The following is a 21,774-nucleotide window of genomic DNA, read 5'->3' on the forward strand; positions in this document are numbered from 1 at the left end:
CTTACTAATCAATTAATCATTATAGAAACTCCATATATGTTATTATCGGTTAGATAACTCCAAAACTTAATTGGCAGCTACTAATTACTTTTTAATTCTAAAAATTGTATGTAAAATATCCACCTTCAACTTATTAATTAATTTGAATCTTTAATAATTATATTTTCATAATACTAGCCACGCAGTAAATTATTTTATACCCGTTTTCATCAAATTAAAATATAAACAAACACTGACTTTTAATTTAAAAATATTGTGATTTTTTAATTTAAAAGTCTATCTTTCAAAAAACTAAATAGAAACATATTTATACTTATTTCAAATAAGTAACATCATTATTTTAGCTTCTTTTTAATACAAAGCAAAGCAACAAATTTTTATATTTAAACTTATTTCAAATAAGTAACATCACTATTTTAGCTTCTTTTTAATACAAAGCAAAGCAACAAATTTTTATATTTATACTTATTTCAAATAAGTAACATCATTATTTTAGCTTCTTTTTAATACAAAGCAAAGCAACAAATTTTTATATTTAAACTTATTTCAAATAAGTAACATCACTATTTTAGCTTCTTTTTAATACAAAGCAAAGCAACAAATTTTTATATTTATACTTATTTCAAATAAGTAACATCATTATTTTAGCTTCTTTTTAATACAAAGCAAAGCAACAAATTTTTATATTTAAACTTATTTCAAATAAGTAACATCACTATTTTAGCTTCTTTTTAATACAAAGCAAAGCAACAAATTTTTATATTTATACTTATTTCAAATAAGTAACATCATTATTTTAGCTTCTTTTTAATACAAAGCAAATCAACAAATTTTTATATTTATCGTGACTATTTTAGATTGCTTTTGATAGATAATATCATTGTGTTAAATAAAATTTGTTTTTTCAATTTTTTAAGATGCTATTTAAATCCCTAAATTAATCAGATCTTTTAAATTATTCCACACACCTGAAACATTGGTGTTTATTTAATTTTTTCAAAATCAAAACATAATGGGCATCAGCTGGTTTCTAATATTTCACTCAATCTTTTCATTTTGTAAAAGATCTGACAGTGTAATTGTAATTCTTTGTAGAAATGAAGATCTTAAAGATATTATTTCTAGTATTAAAAGCTTTGAAGTAACTTTTAATAAAAATCACCAATATCCTTATGTCTTTTTAAATGATAAAGAATGGGATAGTAATTTTATAGACAAAATAGCTGAAGTTATTAGTTCAACGGCCAATTTTGATTTGATTGACAAAGAAGATTGGGAAATGCCAAAATCTATTGATGAAAAAATAGCTAAACTTAAATGGGAAAATATGGCTAAATATTCGGTTCCCTATGCTAAACTAGAAAGTTATCATAATATGTGCCGTTTTTTTTCTATAAAATTTTTTGATCACCCCCTTTTAAAAAAATATAAATATTATTGGAGAATAGAGCCCGGTGTAGAATTCCATTGTAATTTAGATTTTGATCCCTTTCAACAGATGGAAAAAAATAATTGGAAATACGGATTTACAATAACAATAATTGAATTTATGAAATCGATACCTACACTTTGGAAAGTAACTAAAGAATTTATGGAAAAAAATAACGATTTAATTTCACAAAATAATGAAAAATTAAAATTTATATTTAATGAACAAGGAAATTATAATGGTTGCCACTTCTGGTCAAATTTTGAAATTGGATCATTTGAATTTTTAAGGAGTGATCAATATCGAGCATATGCTAAATATTTAGATGAAAGTGAAGGATTTTATTATGAAAGATGGGGGGATGCCCCGGTTCATACTTTAGGCGCTTATTTATTTTTAGATAAAAAAGAAATTCATTTTTTTAAAGATATAGGATATACACACCCACCATTTACACACTGCCCAGTCGATAATAAGAATTGTAATTGTAATCAAAATAAAAGTATAGATTATCGTAGGGGATCTTGTTTAACGGGTTATTTGTTAAATAAAAATCTTCCAACGTCAGGATTTTAATAAATGTTTTCAAAAAATATTGTTTAAGGCCCAAAACCAATACCTTAGAAAAAGATTTAGTTAATTAACGCTCCTTGTGGACATCTAAAAGTTTTAACTTTTGTAAAATTAAACTTCGTAAGACTATTTACTAATTAGATTTATAAACGTACTGGATATACTTAACTTAAGATGGCACCTTAGACGTGTAATATTTAATTAATGGGCTGATTATAAAGTTTAATTAAGGTTGAGTCAGATTGGATTATATTTAATTAATGGTAGCGGGTAGGCTTTTAAATTAACATTACAGATAGATTGTATTAAATTTAATTAATGGTAGCAGCCAATGTGTTTAATTAAGGTTGAGTCAGATTGCATTATATTTAATTAAGATGGGTATATCCGCAGTGTAATTAAAATTACAGATAGATTGTATTAAATTTAATTAAGGGGGTGATTATGTAGTTTAATTAAAGTTGAGTCAGATTGCATTATATTTAATTAATGGTAGAAACTAACTTGTATTGGATATTAATTAATGGCACTAGCTATATCAGATTAGATTGATTTATTGTTTATATAAAAAGACTTTATTTAATGAGGGCAATTATATTGTATTTGGGCCAAGTGACTTGTAAGATGATTGTTCTTTATTATAGCAAATTATATTTTAATAATTACATTATTGTAACTACTGTAATTATTAACCAAAAGATATAAAGCTCTAAAAAAGATAAAAAAGGTACTTAATTTAATATGATGTTAAACTGGCAGAATAAGGTACTTTGTTAAATAAAAGTAGAATAAGGGACTTAATTAAAGTACTTAATTAAATAAAAGTAGATTCAGATAAACAGGTAGATTAAAGTACTTTGTCAAATAAAAGTAGAATAAGGGACTTAATTAAAGTACTTAATTAAATAAAAGTAGATTCGGATAAACAGGTAGATTAAAGCACTTTGCCAAATAAAAGTATATTTAAGTACTTAATTAAACTAAGATATAAAACTTAATTAAAGTACTTAATCAAATAAAAGTAGATTAAGATAAACAGGTAGATTAAAGTACTTAATTAAATAAGAGTAGATTCAGATAAACAGGTAGAATAAGGGACTTAATTAAATAAAAGTAGATTAAGATAAACAGGTAGATTAAAGTACTTTGTTAAATAAAAGTATATTTAAGTACTTAATTTAACATAATTGGTCACCCATAATGTTATTTTGTAACTCCGTTGTTATTTTAAGTTAATTTGTATTTTAAAATAAATTAGAAGTAATTAACCAACGAATTAAATTATGAAAGTCTTAACATCAAATATCATAATTACCAAACAAAAAGAAGTGCTAAAGTTAAATTATTTAATGTTTCAAATAACAATATTTGTTTAAGGATTACTTTTACTTTCTTATATGCCATCTAATTAATGCTTAATCGACTATAAATAATAATCCCCAAATAGGTTTAATTGCTACAAAATGGTAAAATAAGAATCTTAGATGTCACAGGAGCGACAATTACAAGAAAGTTTTAAAGGCAAGTTTAAGCCACCTTTAAAATCACAATTAAGGCCTTCGATCCAAAAGCAGATACAAAAAAGATCAATCCAAAACAATATTAAAAATACTTTCTAGGGAAATTTTACTACCCCTGTAAGATCAATCCACAATAAAATCCCCAACAACTTCATTTAGCTTTTATATATGTGTAAATACCCCGCACAATCACAAATATACCTAATTGTCCTCATATACCACACGTATCTCCAATTATTTCAAGCAAATATCTAACCCTCCACATTTCTTACATAGCTAGTACATCTGTTATATATTCCAATCTAAATCTTCTACCTTCATCCTCCCCTCACTCACATATCCCCCACGCCTCATCCATTCCTTACTTACCAATCCCAAGGCCTCATCCATTTCCCACACACACTCACATATCCTCCATATCTAACACACTCACATATCCTCCACATCTAACACACTCACATATCCTCCACATCTCATTAACTCACATCTAATTAATCCACATACCCCCCACGTCTCATCCTTCACATCTAACTCCCTAACATATCCTCCACATCTCATTAACTCACATCTAACACACTCACATATCCTCCACATCTCATTAACTCACATCTAACTCCCTAACATATCCTCCACATCTAACACACTCGCATATCCTCCACATCTCACTAGCTCACATTTAACACACTCATATATCCTCCACATCTCACCTGCATTTCCCCCACTTCCCTTTTTATAATTTCATTAATTTCTCCATTTTTATGCATTCTTCAATTTCCAATCAAATAGAAAAGGAAGTCCTTTTACTATTTGAAAACGAAATAAATGAAATGACTTTAGCTAAATTAAAGGTACTTTCAATCTCTTTTTCTTTAATAAAAGAAAACAAATTTATAAATAAGCGTTCAATTTATTATCAGGGGGTTCCAATTTTTAAAACACAAAAAAAAGTTGATTCGATAATTTCTTTTTATACGAAAAAGTTCAAATGTGAAATGTGTGAGTTAAATATTTTAGCCGGATTAAAGGGTATTTATAATGGTAAATTGAAGTTTATTTATAATTTAGAAGAAAATATAAATGAAAATAAAAGGGGTAAAATTAATAAGAAGGGGGACGAAACGAACACAGAACAATGTAATAATCAGGAATACTATAGTAAGGTGGAGTTTAACGCGAGACAATATAATAACCCGGCACATCATACCACCCTGGATTCGAACACTGCTCAATTCAATAATTCACAATCGAAACATTTCTGCAGCACAAATTATTGTAGTACTCCAGACTCGAACCCTCCACAGTTAAATAATCTCACTTCACTGGATTTGAACCAAACACAATCCAATAACCCTAATTATTTTACTTCCACAGACTCGAACCCACCACAGTTAAATAATCTCACTTCACTGGATTTGAACCAAACACAATCCAATAACCCTAATTATTTTACTTCCACAGACTCGAACCCATCACAGTTAAATAATCTCACTTCACTGGATTTGAACCAAACACAATCCAATAACCCTAATTATTTTACTTCCACAGACTCGAACACATCACAGTTAAATAATCGCACTTCACTGGATTTGAACCCATCACAATCCAATAACCCCAATTATTACTCCTTTCCAGACTCGAACCCATCACAATTAAACAATCAACTTAATCCCGTCTTTAGTAATTACAATATAAACGCTAATTATTCCCTTATCCCTGACATGTCTAATGTTATTTCTGTACAACATTCTTATTCTTTAGTTATCGTAGTAGAGAAGGAATCTGTCATGTCTAAAATTGTAAGTGACAATTATTTAACCGTTTGTGGTAAAGGATTTCCCTGTAAAAATACAATAAAATTATTACAAAAATTAAAGCCGAAAATTAGAATGGTTTGTATGACCGATTTTGACCCGTACGGGTTACTGATATTTTTAATTTATAAAAGGAATTTAATTACAATAGAAAGAATAGGATTATCATTAAATGACATTTTAGAATACAAAATTAATAAAGAAGAGTGTATTAATATAACGGAAAGGGACAGAAGAATAATAAAGAAACTTCAAAGGGAAGGGGATGAAGTAATAAAAGAAGAAGCTAAATTTATGGAAGGGATGGAATTGAAAGTAGAATTAGAAGGGGTTGTAAATGGGAAAGAGTTTGATATAAAGAAATACATAGAGAGCAAGGGTGATGGCAGAGTCTAGGGGGGAGGCTGGAGTAAGCGTGAATTAAATGGGGTGATAAGCTGGGTGTACTATTGAGCGCATTGTTAAATTTACTTTTGGAAGTGATTTAGAATATAATAGTCTGATATAAAAGGAAAGTGAATTGGAATATAATAGACTGCTTGAAGAGGTGTATTTATTGAGCGCATTGTTAAATTTACTTTTGGAAGAGACTTAGAATATAATAGACTGCTTGAAGAGGTGTATTTATTGAGCGCATTGTTAAATTTACTTTTGGAGTTGATTTAGAATTTATTTGCTTGGTTGAAAATGAAAGTGACTTAGAATATAATAGACTGCTTGAAGAGGTTTATTTATTGAGCGCATTGTTAAATTTACTTTTGGAATTGATTTAGAATATAATAGACTGATATAAAAGGAAAGTGACTTAGAATATAATAGGCTGATATAAAAGGAAAGTGACTTAGAATTTACTTGCTTGGTTGAATGAGGAAAGTGGTATAGAAGAAAAACAAAAAACTCAAAATATTTTTTTCAAAAATGCGAACGGCGGGAATCGAACCCGCGTCTCCACGGCCACAACGAGGTGCTCGACCTTTAAGCTACGCTCGCCGGAGTTAGAAACAAACGTCAATTTATTCTATTTAAAGGAAAGTGCTTTAGTAAATAATGGAAAGTGACCGTTTGTACAATGTAATTATCAAATGTTCAGTAATGTAATATTTAAGTATATAAAAAGCAGGAATTAAATATGTAAACACTTAAGTATTTAACAATGCAATAGTCTAATAAACTATTAATGGAATAGAAATATGTAGTAACCTAGGCATGTAATAGTGTGAACTCCTTTGTTTATTAGAAGATAATCACAACAAGGGGATTTATTTTAATAAGAAATCCCATTTAAACTTAATTATAAAGATGGCTGATTAAAGTAACAACCACATTTAAAGCATAACATCTGAAAGAAATTTGAGTGACAAACACACAGTTAAACAAATAATTTATTTTTAACCATTTTTTACAGCCAGTTGAATTTGAGTTATAATTTAATGATTACAAGGGCAATTAGAAAGGCCATTGCAGCCTGTTTTTAACCATTTTTTACAGCCAGTTGAATTTGAGTTATAATTTAATGATTACAAGGGCAATTAGAAAGGCCATTGCAGCCTGTTTTTAACCACTTTTAACAGCCAGTTGAATTCGAGTTATAATTTAATGATTACAAGGGCAATTAGAAAGGCCATTGCAGCCTGTTTTTAACCACTTTTAACAGCCAGTTGAATTCGAGTTATAATTTAATGATTACAAGGGCAATTAGAAAGGCCATTGCAGCCTGTTTTTAACCACTTTTAACAGCCAGTTGAATTTGAGTTATCATTTAAAGATTACAAGAGCAATTTTTTGTTGTCAAAAAAATAAAGCAGAATTATATAAAACACTAGAATTACGGCAAAAATATTGTTTTAATTAAATTTATAGAGTGCCAATGATTTACATGATTTGACTGCTTAAAACCCTGATGGAAGTGGCATTTTACGTGAAAGCATCTAGTTGTTATGCCCTTTTGTGTAATGGCACCTGTTCATACTGGTTTTTTCTGTGACGAGATCTATTAGAATTTTCGTTTTACGTGAAAGCATCTGGTTGTTATGCCCTTTTGTGTAATAGCACCTGTTCATACTGGTTTTTTCTGTAATGAAATCTATTAGAATTTTCGTTTTACGTAAAAACATCTGGTGGCACTGCCGCTGTTGTTTCCAACAACTGTTCAAATTGTCTTTTTACGTAATGAAATTTGGCCCTAAAAAGATATGCCCACTGCTCTTTTATGGTTTCTTTTTTGGCAGTTATTGATAAATTCTGGGTGTTTAAGCTATGATATTTAAATACTAAAAAACAAAAACTTCAAAATGTAAAATGTGTGAATAAACTATTTAATTACAACTACCCCCTTCTCTTTTTAAAATTAAAGTCCAAAAATAAAGAATGGCATTCCTTAAATATCAATATTTCTAGCAAAATAAAACTGGAAACAACTTTAATAAAACCGCAATATTAAATTATAATAAAACTGGATTAAGTGATGGAGCTACGGCAATAAAAAAGTAAAAGACCGGGATCAAGCGGCATAAAAGCTCACATAATTAAAAAGTAAAAAACAGCAAATAAACTGTAAAAACACATGTATCCCGTAAAAAGCTATGAAAAGAGCTAATTTACATAACTAAAAAGTATAAAACAGCAAATAAACTGTAAAAACACAGGGCAAGGGGTAACAGCCAGATCAAAAGGGTAAAAAAATCTTTTTTTACTTTCATCAATAAACAAATAATTTTAGCGCTTCAACATTATAAAACGCCTTTGATGAATGCCGAAGTTTTACCTTATCAAACAAAAATATGTTTTTTTCTCCTTTTATGCTGTGAAATTCCTTTCTATTTGATTTTGTTCCAAATTGATGAAATATAAATTGTGGTTGTTTTTATCCAGTGGTGGCCCATTTAATAAATTAAAATTTAAGTTAACAATTTACAAAGGGTGTTTTTAAATAAGTTTAACTGATAAATTATAAAGCAAGTTGATATTTAAACTTAATCTTAACATTTGGATTATAAAACATACTTTATACTTACAGGGGAATATAAACTTAATTGATTTAATACGTGATGTACTTACTTAACATTTGGATTATAAAACATACTTTATACTTACAGGGGAATATAAACTTAATTGATTTACTACTTTTATTTAATACGTGATGTACTTAATTACTACTTGTGCTGTACTAATTAGATATACTCAACTTATAGTCTGGCTTAATTTAATACGTGATGTACTTAATTACTACTTGTGCTGTACTAATTTAGATATACTCAACTTATAGTCTGGCTTAATTTAATACGGTGTGTACTAGTAGGTTAACTGTATTTCAAATGTGCCGTATTAATTGACTGGTCCTGTTTCCAATGACGTGTATTAATTAGGATGTGGCATGTCAAATGTGATGTACAATTGAGGTGGTTACTTTTAATCGATTAAATACATTTCTAATTGCTTTGTTCCTTCTATTTCATATCTTCTCCTACTAGCCCGTTGTTTCTTTTTCAAATGTCTTTCTTAATTGATTAAATGCATTTCATTTGTGATCTACTAATTAAGGCGTTATCTACTTATTGTCTGGCCTATTTCAAATGTCTTTCTTAATTGATTAACTGCATTTCATTTGTTTTCTCTAATTAACCCGTTGTTTCTTTTCTATTTATCTTATTAATAGATTAAATGCATTTCATTTGTGATCTACTAATTAACCCCTTGGTTCTTTTCTAAATGTCTTTCTTAATTGATTAAATGCATTTAATTTGTGATCTACTAATTAAGGTGTTATCTACTTATTGTCTGGCCTATTTCAAATTTCCTCTACTAATTGATTAAATGCATTTAATTTGTTTTCTCCTACTAGCCCGTTGGTTCTTTTCTAAATGTCTTTCTTAATTGATTAAATGCATTTCATTTGTTTTCTCCTACTAGCCCGTTGGTTCTTTTTCAAATGTCTTTCTTAATTGATTAAATGCATTTAATTTGTTTTCTCTAATTAGCCCCTTGGTTCTTTTCTAAATGTCTTTCTTAATTGATTAAATGCATTTAATTTGTTTTCTCTAATTAACCCGTTGTTTCTTTTCTAAATGTCTTTCTTAATTGACTAAATGCATTTCATTTGTTTTCTCTTACTAACCCGTTGTTTCTTTTCTAAATGTCTTTCTTAATTGATTAAATGCATTTCATTTGTTTTCTCCTACTAGCCCGTTGGTTCTTTTTCAAATGCCTTTCTTAATTGATTAAATGCATTTCATTTGTTTTCTCTTACTAACCCGTTGTTTCTTTTCTAAATGTCTTTCTTAATTGAATAAATGCATTTCATTTGTTTTATCTAATTAGCCCCTTGGTTCTATTTATCTTATTAATTGGTTCATTCCTAAACAGTTTAATTTATTTTAATTAATTTGTTCTATTAAAAGTATGGTTTTAAACTTTTTTTCAATTCTAAATATTCAAAAGTCTTTATTAATCACTTTTTGTTTAAAAACTTATTTATTTAAATATTATTTTTTGTTAATTATTTTAATTTTGTTATTATTTTTGTGTTTTTTTCTAAAAAATAATAAAAATGAATTTATTTCTAAAAAATATTTAATTATTGGTGGTTCTTCAGGTTTAGGTTTACATTTAGCTAAACATTTATATTTTTTAGGTAATAAAATTACTATAACTTCTAGATCTAATGAAAAATTAATTAAAATTTTAAAATTATTTAAAGGTGTAAATAAATCTACTATAAATGGTTATGTTTTTAATTCTCAATTAGATAAATTCGATTTAAAAGGTGATTTTGATGTAATTTTTTATTGTGCTGGAATTTCTATTCCTGGTTTTTTTAAAGATCAAAATATTGATATTTTTGAAAAACAAATTAATATAAATTTTATTGGTGTAATAAAATCTTTATATTTTTTTAAAAAAACTTTATTAAAACCTTTTACATTTATTTTTGTAAGTACAACATTAAATTTAATTTCAATCCCTGGTTTCTCTTCATATTCTTCTTCAAAAATTTCATTAAAATTATTTTATGAAACAGAAAAAGAAAAATTAAAAAAAGAGAATATTTTTTTAAAAATAATTTATTGTTGTTCTATGAAAACAGAGGGGTTTAAACAAGAAGAAATAACAAAACCTTTAATTACTAAAAATATTGAATATTCAAATAAAATTGTTGAACCAAAAATAATGGCAGAATTTATAATTAAAAATATAAATAAAAGAAATTCAATATCATATGACTGGTTTACTTATTTAGGAATGATAAGAAATGAATGTGAATGTTTTATTGATTATATTTTATTTCCAATTGCCGTTATAACTTTATTTATAGCAAAAATAATGATAAAACGAAAGATGAGAAGAGATTTTAAATAAATTAATAAGTAAAAAGAGATTTGAAAGGTTTTTTTGATGTAATAATAGTAATAGGAATTAAGTAAAAGTAGGTGTTGGGAAGACATTTCTAATAGTAACAAGGTAAAAGTGGGTGTTGAGGCGGCATTTTAAATAGTAGTAATAGTAATTAAGTAAAAGTGGGGATTGAAATATCATTAATACAATTGGCTTGTAAAAATAGGGGGAAAGTAAGGATTAAGATTTCATTAATTAAATAGTAATAAAGAATGTAAAAGTAGGTGTTGGGAAGGCATTTTAAATAGTAGTAATAGTGATAAAGTAAAAGTGGGGTTGAGAAGACATTTCTAATAGTAACAAGGTAAAAGTGGGGATTGAGATATCATTAATTAAATAGTAATAGTGATAAAGTAAAAGTGGGGGTTGAGAAGACATTTCTAATAGTAACAAGGTAAAAGTGGGGATTGAGATATCATTAATTAAATAGTAATAAAGAAAGTGATGCCCGTGTGAAATATAAGATTGGAAGATATTATTAATAAATTAGAGTATATTTGTTTTAGTAGATCTCTTGTAAATAAACGATAAAAGTTAAGATTGGGGGATTGGGTTAAATTCTAGCCATTTAAGCTTCTAATATTTAATAAATGCCACTTGTAATGATTATCTTCGACTGATATTATTAAAAATTAAAGAGAATAGCAGATTGTGCTGGTAAATTAAAACTTTTGCGTAAAGGAGTAACCTTAAGTATAGCAGATGTATAAATAAAACAGATTAGAAAAGTTTAATCGTTTGATATTATAAATTCAATAAATTGAAGAGTAAGAGTTGAAAACGGTAGATATTATTAGTAAATTACATTATTCTGGTTATATTTCGAATTCAATAAATTGAAGAGCGTTATTTAATGTTGAAATCATATTAATTAAAACCCCCTTTAAATAGGTCTTCAATTAACAATATTGAATATATTACTTGTATGTTTAAAGAAATAACTTTATTTTGTAAAATGAGTTTCTATAAGCTGTTTATACCTGTCAATCTTGGAAACTACTAATTAAAAATATTAAACGAATAACTTTATTTTGTAAAAAGAGTTTCTATAAGCTGTTTATATCTGTCAATCTTGGAAACAATTAATTAAAAATATTAAAGGAATTGGATGGTAAGTGTTAAAATAAAAAATAATAATTAAATTTATTAATCAAACACCATATCTTAGACACTTTTGAATCTGGAAAATCAAGAAAATATGATTTTTTGGCCAATTAATTACCATTAATTTACATCTGTGAAGTTAATTATTACATTCTTCGTACTTAAATGGGATGGAATAATTACAAATTAGCATGAAAAGTATAGTAAAGACAAAAGAGCCACAACCCGAATTAAACCATAGATTTATTTAAAGATAATTGTTATAACCAGCCAAGATTAATGGCCCACTACTGTCAATAAATATTTTAAGTAGCAACAGTTATATTGTTATAACCAGCCAAGATTAATACTTGTAATGCCAATAAATATTTTAAGTAGCAACAGTTATATTGTTATAACGGTCAAGATTAATGACCCAAAATGTCAATAAATATTTTAAGTAGCAACAGTTATATTGTTATAATCTGCCAAGATTAATGACCCCCTACTGTCAATAAATATTTTAAGTATCAACAGTTATATTGTTATAACCAGCCAAGATTAATACTTCTAATGTCAATAAATATTTTAAGTTGCAACAATTCTATTGCTATAATCTGCCAAGATTAATGACCCACTACTGTCAATAAATATTTTAAGTAGCAACAGTTATATTGTTAAACCAGCCAAGATTAATACTTCTAATGCCAATAAATATTTTAAGTAGAAACAGTTATATTGCTATAATCTGCCAAGATTAATGACCCAAAATGTCAATTAATATTTTAAGTAAGAACAAGAATACTTTAAAGACTTGCGTATGTTTCACCCAATTACAGTAGAAACGAGAAGATTTAATTTCTATATGAGACATCGTAGCTAGCAGCCAAGAGAGATCTGTCAGCTATCAAGATAGAAACGGTCTCTCACTTTTTTACAATTTTATGGTGCAGAATAAATGTGTTTTTACTTTTTCTTAAATGATTTGATTTATTATCATTGTAAATCCTAGTGGGCTTTTTTTTTATTTACAGAGTAAAAAACACCGGAAAAATTAAAGGATGAATTTTATCTTAAATTTTTACTTAAGAAAGCAACAAACTGATAAATTAATTAACACATTAATAGTGTCAATGATATTTCTCATTATTAAAAACTGTTTTATTTTAAATTATTCGTAAGGAATTTATTTTCAATAAAATTAATGGTAAAATTACAACTTACAGTATAAATAGTAAAACTATTTTCTTTTTAATTATTCGTAAGGGAATCAATTTCAATAACATTAATGGTAAAAAAAGATGTATAAATAGTAAAAGTAATATTAATTAACTGGTTTTATGTATCCTTCTTACAACATTAATATTCATTTATTTAAAATTACATATCTACGACTTTAAATATAAAAAAATTACATTAAACAATTATCATTCAAATAAAAGAGACGCATTTCATAAAACCGAAGGCCACTCATATTAAAGAGGCGCATTTCTTAAAAACAATTATCACTCAAAGCTGTGACACATTTTTATACACAAGTGCCACTCATAGCTGTGCTTCATTTCTTATAAATTAAGAGCTCCCATTTCTAATTATAAATAGAATTTAATGACAAAGGGGGCAATTTCATTTCTTTAAACACAAGTGCCACTCATAGCTGGGCTTCATTTCTTATAAATTAAGAGCTCACATTTCTAATTGTAAATAGAATTTAATGACAAAGGGGGCAACCTCATTTCTTTAAACACAAGTCCCACTCATAGCTGGGCTTCATTTCTTATAAATTAAGAGCTCCCATTTCTAATTATAAATAGAATTTAATGACATAGGGGGCAACTTCATTTCTTTAAACACAAGTGCCACTCATAGCTGGGCTTCATTTCTAATTGTAAATAGAATTTAATGACATAGGGGGCAACTGCAACACTAATTAAAAAAAAATCGGATTTAATGAAAAGTGGTTGCCTTACAGCAAAAAAAGAAGTTGCCCACAAAACTCTGGGAGGCCCCTATAGCATTTCTATCCCTTTGCCGACAGTCGGCGAGCCTTAGGACTAAGTGTCCCATCGACCTTGAGCGCAACACTAATTACAAATAAAACCGGCCTATCTCCAACAACACCACTTTCTTCTTAACTTTTAACCCCCAGATTAGTAAAAATTAAATGGGCATGCTTTTGTTAAGTTTAGTTCTTGTATTTGATGTTACTTTCTTTAAAAAGGGAGATGTGTGCATTTTGTTTCTGGTGCTTTTAAAGAAGAAACAACAAATTAAATGCTTATTTTGTCTAGTAAAACCTTTATAATGTTGTTTATTGCAAAAAACATTGTTTTATTCTTTTCTAAAATTCATTTCTCTTCTAAAATTCACTTCATATTTTTATTTCTCTTCATATTTTTATTTCTCTTCTAATTTTCATTTCTTTTCTAATATTTTTAAAAACAATTCAGAATCAACCAAAACTGAATCAAATGTGCCTGTTTTTACTTTACATGTCGTCCATATCTTCTATTTTTTCTATACTTGTCGTTTATATCTTCCTTCTCCTTTTATTTTATTCATTTCCATTGTTTTTAAAAATAATTCTGAATCAACTAAAACTGAATAAAAAGACATTTAATAAATCAAATGTGTCTGTTTTTACTTTACATGTCGTCCGTATCTTCCTTATTTTCATTGCCCATGTTTTTCCTTTTATTTTATTCATTTCTTTTAATAATTTCTAGAAAATTTTTTAGATTTAAAAAACTTAAAAAATTTACCCTCAATGGCTGTTCTAGAAAGTAATACAAAGCCACTTATCAGTATTACAAAGCCACTTATCAGTATTTCAATTATTGGTCACGTTGACTCAGGAAAGTCAACACTTTGTGGACAATTAGCTACAAGATTTGGTCCTCTAAATAAAAGAGAACAAGACAAGTTAACTAAAATTGCTTCTGAAAATTCAAAGACTTCTTTTGCTTTAGCTTATTTCTCTGATAGAACTGAACAAGAAAGGAAGAGGGGTGTTACTATACAAACTACATTAGTAGAAATGGAAACAAGTAAATTTAGAGTAAATTTCCTTGATTGTCCTGGTCATGCCGATTATATTAAAAATGCAACCAGTGGTTGTAAACAATCTGATTTATCAGTTGTTGTAGTCCCTGCAGATTTTCAAGCTTCTTGTTCTGTTGATGGTACTTTAAAGACTCATTTGACACTTGCTGCCGTATTGGGTTCCAAACAATTCATTGTTTTGTATTAATAAACTCGATGAAATTGCTGCTAAAAATAAGACTGATCTTGAAACTACTTTTGATGCTGCATCGGCCGCTGTTGGAAAACTCCTTAAAAAATTAGGTGTTAAACTTGAAAGTGTAATCTTCCTTCCTATTTCTGCTCTTAATGGAATTGGTGTATTTAAAGGTGGTGATGTATTTCCTTTTTATAAAGGATTTAAGCCCGCTAATCCTGAGCCAGGTTATGAATTAATTATGACACTTGAAGAAGCAATTAATTCCCAGAAAGCTCCATCAAGACCTACTGATAAACCATTGAGATTACCAATTTCATCAGTTTGTCGTGTACCAGGTCAAGGTATTATTCTTTGTGGTCGTGTTGATTATGGTTCAATTAAAAAAGGTGATCAAATTAAAATTTTACCTATTGATTTAACAGCTGAAGTAAAGAATGTACAAGCTCATAAGCAAGATGTAGAAGCTGGTATATCTGGAATGAATATTGGTTTCAGTATTATCACTAAAGATAAAATTAAATATGAAGCTGTTAAAGCTGGTGATATGGTTGGACCAGCAATTGATCCAGAATTTATGCTTTATCCATTTTATACTATTTCTGCCGTATCCCTTAAAGGTAAAGCTAAATCTGGACAAGATGAAAAAGGTATTAAAGCTGGTTACACCCCAGTATTATCTTGTGGTACTTCTAACATTGCAACTAAATTTGTTAAATTAATTTCTGCTCAAGGAAAAGACACTTTAGTTGAAGACCCAACTATTATCTCTAAAGATCAAAGATTCTCAGCATTAATTTATCCATCTAAACAAGCATTATTTGAATCTTACAAAAAATTCCCATTCTTAGGTAAATTTGTTTGCAGAGATTCTGGTGTTTTAGTCGTCGTTGGTCAAATTTCAGAATGTATTTCTGAAGAAAAGGCTAAGAGTACTTACAATTATACTATTGCTGATGCAACTGGTATTAAACCTGTAGGCGCACCAGTCGACAAGAAAGGTAAAAAGTAAAATAAATATTTTTAACTTTTAAAACAATTTTTTAATTATTTATTTAATAATAATAAATCAATAGCAGCGGGTATTTATTTTATCAGGAACTTGGAGATGACATTAAAAGTCTTTATAACTGCGGCTATTTATTTAATTTACAATTTAAGAGATGGCGGTAAAAATAATTATAGCTGCGACTATTTATTTAATTTACAATTTTACAGACGGCGGTAAAAATAATTATAATAGCGACTATTTATTTAATTTACAATTTAAGAGATGGCGGTAAAAATAATTATAACTGCGACTATTTATTTTATCAGCATCTTGGAGATGACATTATAAGTCTTTATAACTGCGGCTATTTATTTAATTTACAATTTAAGAGATGGCGGTAAAAATAATTATAGCTGCGGCTATTTATTTCATTAGATTTACTTAAATAATTATAATAAAATTTTTAAAAGCAATGTATATATATTATTTTAAAAATATTTAGTGAGCATCTATATAACAATGGAAATTTATTTAATTAAAACAGAAAAGCTGGTTTATGTTGTTAAAATAATTGGTAGTCTTCATGTCAATAAATATATTACTTAAAATCCATTATTCCTCTTTAGTCTTAAAAAAACATGACAAGAAAATTTTTAAAACGATTCATTATTCTCTAAAATAAATATAGAAAGTAAGAGTTTGGGGTAAACATGCGTATTTATTAAAGTAAAATAAAATATATACAACTTAGAATAATATAAAACAAAATTGGTCAACTACTTATAGTTTGCTACAAATATAAACAAATTTAATAAAAATTGAAAATTTTTAGTCAAAGATAATCATAAAAAGTATATTTATTGAAATAAATAGCCCTTAATGTCTAACAGATCTTCTAATAACAAGTATATTTATTGAAATAAATAACTCTTAATGTCTAAAGGATATTCTGATAACAAGTATATTTATTGAAATAAATAACTCTTAATGGCTAAAGGATCTTCTGATAACAAGTATATTTATTAATTAAATAACCCCTTGTTGTCTAATCGATCTTCAGATAACAAGTGTATTTATTAATTAAAGTAAGAGTTTGCGGTAAAACATGGGTATTTATTTAAGTATAATATATTTATCCAACTATTAATATTAAATAACCCTTAATGTCTAAAAAAATGTTGGATTTATTCAAGCTGTAGTTGTTAATACTTGTTTGTTTTCTTTCTGTGTTTCTCTGTAACCCGGTCGGGGAACCGCATTGCTGCGTAAACCCCCCACGGCCCTTATGCCAGCTTTAATCCCTCTGTCGAAAGTCGACTCGCCTTAGGACTAAATGTCCCATTGACCTTAACTAGGAGTTTAATTATAGACAGTACCTCACTGTCTTGGGCTCTCTACAGACCCCTGCGCTATGCTTACGTAGGCTTTCTACTGCTATGGGAGTTATTGTTGCCGCCACTACCCAAGGAGCGCGGTTGTTTTTACAAGGCCCGATTACGGCCTGATGCTAGTCTTTTTTACAGTGGAACCCCTAATGTCTAATATGTTAATTAAAATAAAGTGAATATCATTTTGTTTGTATTTATAGGGAAAAGTTAATTACAACTTTAAAAAAAATGTTGGATTTATTTAAGCTGTAGTTGTTAAAGTTAATTACAACTTATCAAATAACCTATAGAAAAGGCTTAAGGGCACTAGCCGAATCGAAGAAACATCTAATCTATGAAAATACTTCAAAGAAATGAGTGTGTATCACTCGATTACAGGAGAAGATGAAATGCCTGAAAGGGCACCTTAGCCTAAGACAACAACGATATGTTCGAAATTAAGATAGAATCAGGCTCATAATTATGTGCAATTATACGATGTTTAACAAACACACTCACCTCTTAATTATTTGAAATTTCTAATCAATGGTATTTCTGTGGAAAAATAGTGTTATTTTAAGTAAGAGTTTGATTTCTTAAAATAAAAAAATTCTTTAAAATAAAGTAGAGGTAGAAATTTATGTGATTATTAAATAAATCTTTTTATTTCGGCAATTCAGCTTCTCTAATGTATTAATGTTTCTGCCATTAGGCTATAAATTACAATTAATGGTGGAAGATACTTACAACAAGGGTATTTATTAAATATTATTAGCTTAAATAGCTAAAATCCAGCCTTGCTTATTTTCTTGCTATTCCTGCAATTTTGTTGAAGAAAACGAAGCAAGTATATTTATTAATTAAAGGTGGTGGGAATTATAACAAGGGTATCTATTAAATAGCTATAATCCAGCCTTGCTTATTTCTTGCCATTCCTAACGAAGCAAGTATATTTATTAATAAGAGTCGAAAATAATCATAAAAAGTGTAAATATTGAATATTATTAGCTTAAATAGCTATAGTCCTCCTTTCATCAACATATTAAAACTGTTTTAATGCAAAAACGACACTATAATTATGTCAAAGTTCACAACAACTAGAATAATTTGTAAATTTTAATTTAAATGAATTGTAAATAGAATTTAATGACATAGAAGGACAACTTTAACATGAATATTTATTGTCGCTATCTGAAGATCTATAACTCTTTAAGGGGTTATTTAATTAATACTCTTGTCTTGTTCCATAAAAGATGGCGTGAGCTCTACATCATCAACGTTTTTAGTCATTAAGGGGTTATTTAATTAATACTATTGTCTTGTGCCATAAAAGATGGCGTGAGCTCTACATCATCAACGTTTTTAGTCATTAGGGGGTTATTTAATTAATACTATTGTCTTGTACTATCGAAGATGGTGTAAACTCTACATCATCAACGTTTTTAGTCATTAAGGGGTTATTTAATTAATACTATTGTCTTGTGCCATAAAAGATGGCGTGAGCTCTACATCATCAACGTTTTTAGTCATTAAGGGGTTATTTAATTAATACTATTGTCTTGTGCCATAAAAGATGGCGTGAGCTCTACATCATCAACGTTTTTAGTCATTATGGGGTTATTTAATTAATACTATTGTCTTGTACTATCGAAGATGGTGTAAACTCTACATCATCAACGTTTTTAGTCATTAAGGGGTTATTTAATTAATACTATTGTCTTGTACTATCGAAGATGGTGTAAACTCTACATCATCAACGTTTTTGGCCATTAGGGGGTTATTTAATTAATACTATTGTCTTGTGCCATAAAAGATGGCGTGAGCTCTATATTAATAAAAGTTGGATATATATAATACAGTTAAATAAATACACTGTTTACCCTGAACTCTTACTTTAAATAAGTATTTAATCATAAAAGGGTATTTAGGGATTATATTAATAGAGAATAACACATCAACCATTTCAACATTTATACAATATTAGGTAATGCTAAAGTTTCCCATATGCCATTAAATTCTATTTACAGGTTTAATAAATTTCTAAAACACATATTTTTAGATTGTGAATTTATGAAAAGTATTTATTATTTCAATCTTCAAGTAGACTTTTTTGTGTTCTGGTGTTATTTTGTATGATTACAAGTGTTTTCAAAGTATAATGTAAAAATATAAAAAATAAATAAATAATACCTACAATAAACCCAAGTATCTGTCCAAGTCCTATTTCAGGGGCCGTATCAGTTATTAAAATCAATTTTATAATTACGAGAAGAAACATAGAACCGATTTCAACCCATAAAGTTATTTTCTTTTGTTTTTTATCTGTAGCTATAGCTATTTGGTTTATAAAAATTAATAATATTTCTTTAATAGCTAACCTTTTTGAAAAAAAAAATCCTATAAAAAAATCTTTGAAACATAAAAAGCATACAAATCTACCATAAGTTTTTTTGGAAAATGCAAATTTTTTCTTTTTCAAACAAATTCCAGGAAGTACTTGCATACTCCTCATTTGAAATTCAAGAATTTTTGAATTTTGAATGATAATACATTTTATAAAAAAAATTAAACAAATTATAATTTTGTTATTAAGTGTATGTTCAATTCTATTAAAAAAAATTTCAACAAAAGTATAACAAAATATAACGAAATGAACATGTGAATTGGTACATTCACCATATAATTCTAATACTGCAACAGTAAATGAAAATAATTCACAATATATTAATTCTAATGTTTTTAGTTGAAGTTTACGTTTTTCCGATTCATTAAGATTTGTTAAAGCGTTCATATAAGCATATATTGTAAATGTGCAAGCTAGAGTATTGGATAATATTATTTGTAATAATTGTCTAATTCTAGCTTCATCAGATCTCCAATACGTATTCATTAAAGTTTATGTTTAACATTTTTAAATTATAATTTTATAATTAATTGTAGTTTAATTTATCAAAATATATAATTATTTCTCATTTAAATTAAATTAATTATATAAAAAAGAATTTGTGTGTTATTTTTAATACTTTTTTTTGTTTTTGAGAATGTTATAATTTTATCAAAATAAATAATTATAGATTTTTTAATTTTTATATCATAAAAGTTTAGATTCAATAAATATTTAATAAAAGATTGCTCTGATTTATTAAATACAATAGTACTATACTATATTGCAATTGGTGCTGATCAAAGCTGATTGATAGACAGGTTTTATTATTAAGGAAGAAAGCTAAAAGCAATCCAAAAGATGAGTAATTAGCTAATATATAGATGTTTGTATCTTAGAATAATTATATGAGCCTGGTTAAGTGATTTTTTTAATTTTATACTCTTAAATAAAAGTCGTTTGGTAAATTTTGTCTAAAAAATGAAATTTTCGGTATAATTTTAGATTTTTTTATTACAATGTCTAAGAATAAACCGTTATAGCGACTTTAGCTTGTAGGCGGATTGATCGCCAAGATTCTTACTTATTTTGTAAATATTACACCGACTAAGAATAAACCGTTATATGGACTTAAGAGGTTGTAGGCGGATTGATCGCTAAGATTCTTACTTATTTTGTAAATATTACACCGACTAAGAATAAACCGTTATAGGGACTTTAGCTTGTAGGCGGATTAATCGCCAAGATTCTTACTTATTTTTGTAAATATTTCTACGTTTACAGATTAATGGCCTGGTCTTTGAATAAAGAAACTGTTATTATTTAAGAAAAATAATACAACTAAAACAGCTTTACTAAAAAATAGTAAAAATATAAAAATACGTAGATTATGTTGAAATAGTATTAAATAAATAACCTTTGATGTCTAATAGGTCTCCAGATAACAACATATTATATGGGATTTAAATTTATACAATGTAAGATTTTTACTAACCACCCAAATATCTATTGCAATGCAGTCATTCGATCAAAAAATTTTAACAACACATTCGATATTCTATTGATGGGGTTGTTTAAAGACTTATTGCACATTAAATAATTTTGAATGTTTATTCTAATTTTGGGGTTCTGCCCATAAATTCAGAAAACGGCAGAAATATCGGCTTTATAATATTATGCTAATACAACTATTTTTCATCTCATTAAATATGAGATGCGCAAGTTTTGACATTTTGATCTAAAATCAAGATTTGAATGTAATCACTAAATTTTAGTATTTATTCTTCAAAGAGGCGTTCATAATATTTATTAATAGAGGGTGCTATTGAAAAGTTACTTGAAAATGTTGTAAAAATATATGCTTATAAAAAGAAAAGAAGCCTGGTTAACAAGCAGCCAAAACTAAACTAAATCACGACATTGTGTTCAAAAACTACAGGCGCCTTGATTTCTGAGAGTATAAGTATATTTGTAACCAATGTAAAGTA

General features: G+C 27.5%; 1 protein-coding gene and 1 non-coding gene across 2 annotated transcripts; one reads left to right on the forward strand and one right to left on the reverse strand.

Moving 5' to 3' along the window:
- Positions 1–6,252: 6,252 nt before the first annotated feature.
- Positions 6,253–6,323, reverse strand: TRNAH-GUG (transfer RNA histidin (anticodon GUG)). The gene has a single exon. It is a non-coding gene; the product is annotated as a tRNA-His (tRNA).
- An 8,251-nt stretch (positions 6,324–14,574) lies between these two features.
- LOC143921933 (uncharacterized) lies at positions 14,575–16,057 on the forward strand. The gene is given in 2 exon segments (XM_077445254.1): positions 14,575–15,048; positions 15,050–16,057. Coding segments are annotated over 2 exon segments (1,482 nt in total).
- Positions 16,058–21,774: the final 5,717 nt, after the last annotated feature.

Source organism: Arctopsyche grandis, unplaced genomic scaffold (assembly GCF_051622035.1).
Source record: "Arctopsyche grandis isolate Sample6627 unplaced genomic scaffold, ASM5162203v2 HiC_scaffold_56, whole genome shotgun sequence".
NCBI lineage: Eukaryota > Metazoa > Arthropoda > Insecta > Trichoptera > Hydropsychidae > Arctopsyche > Arctopsyche grandis.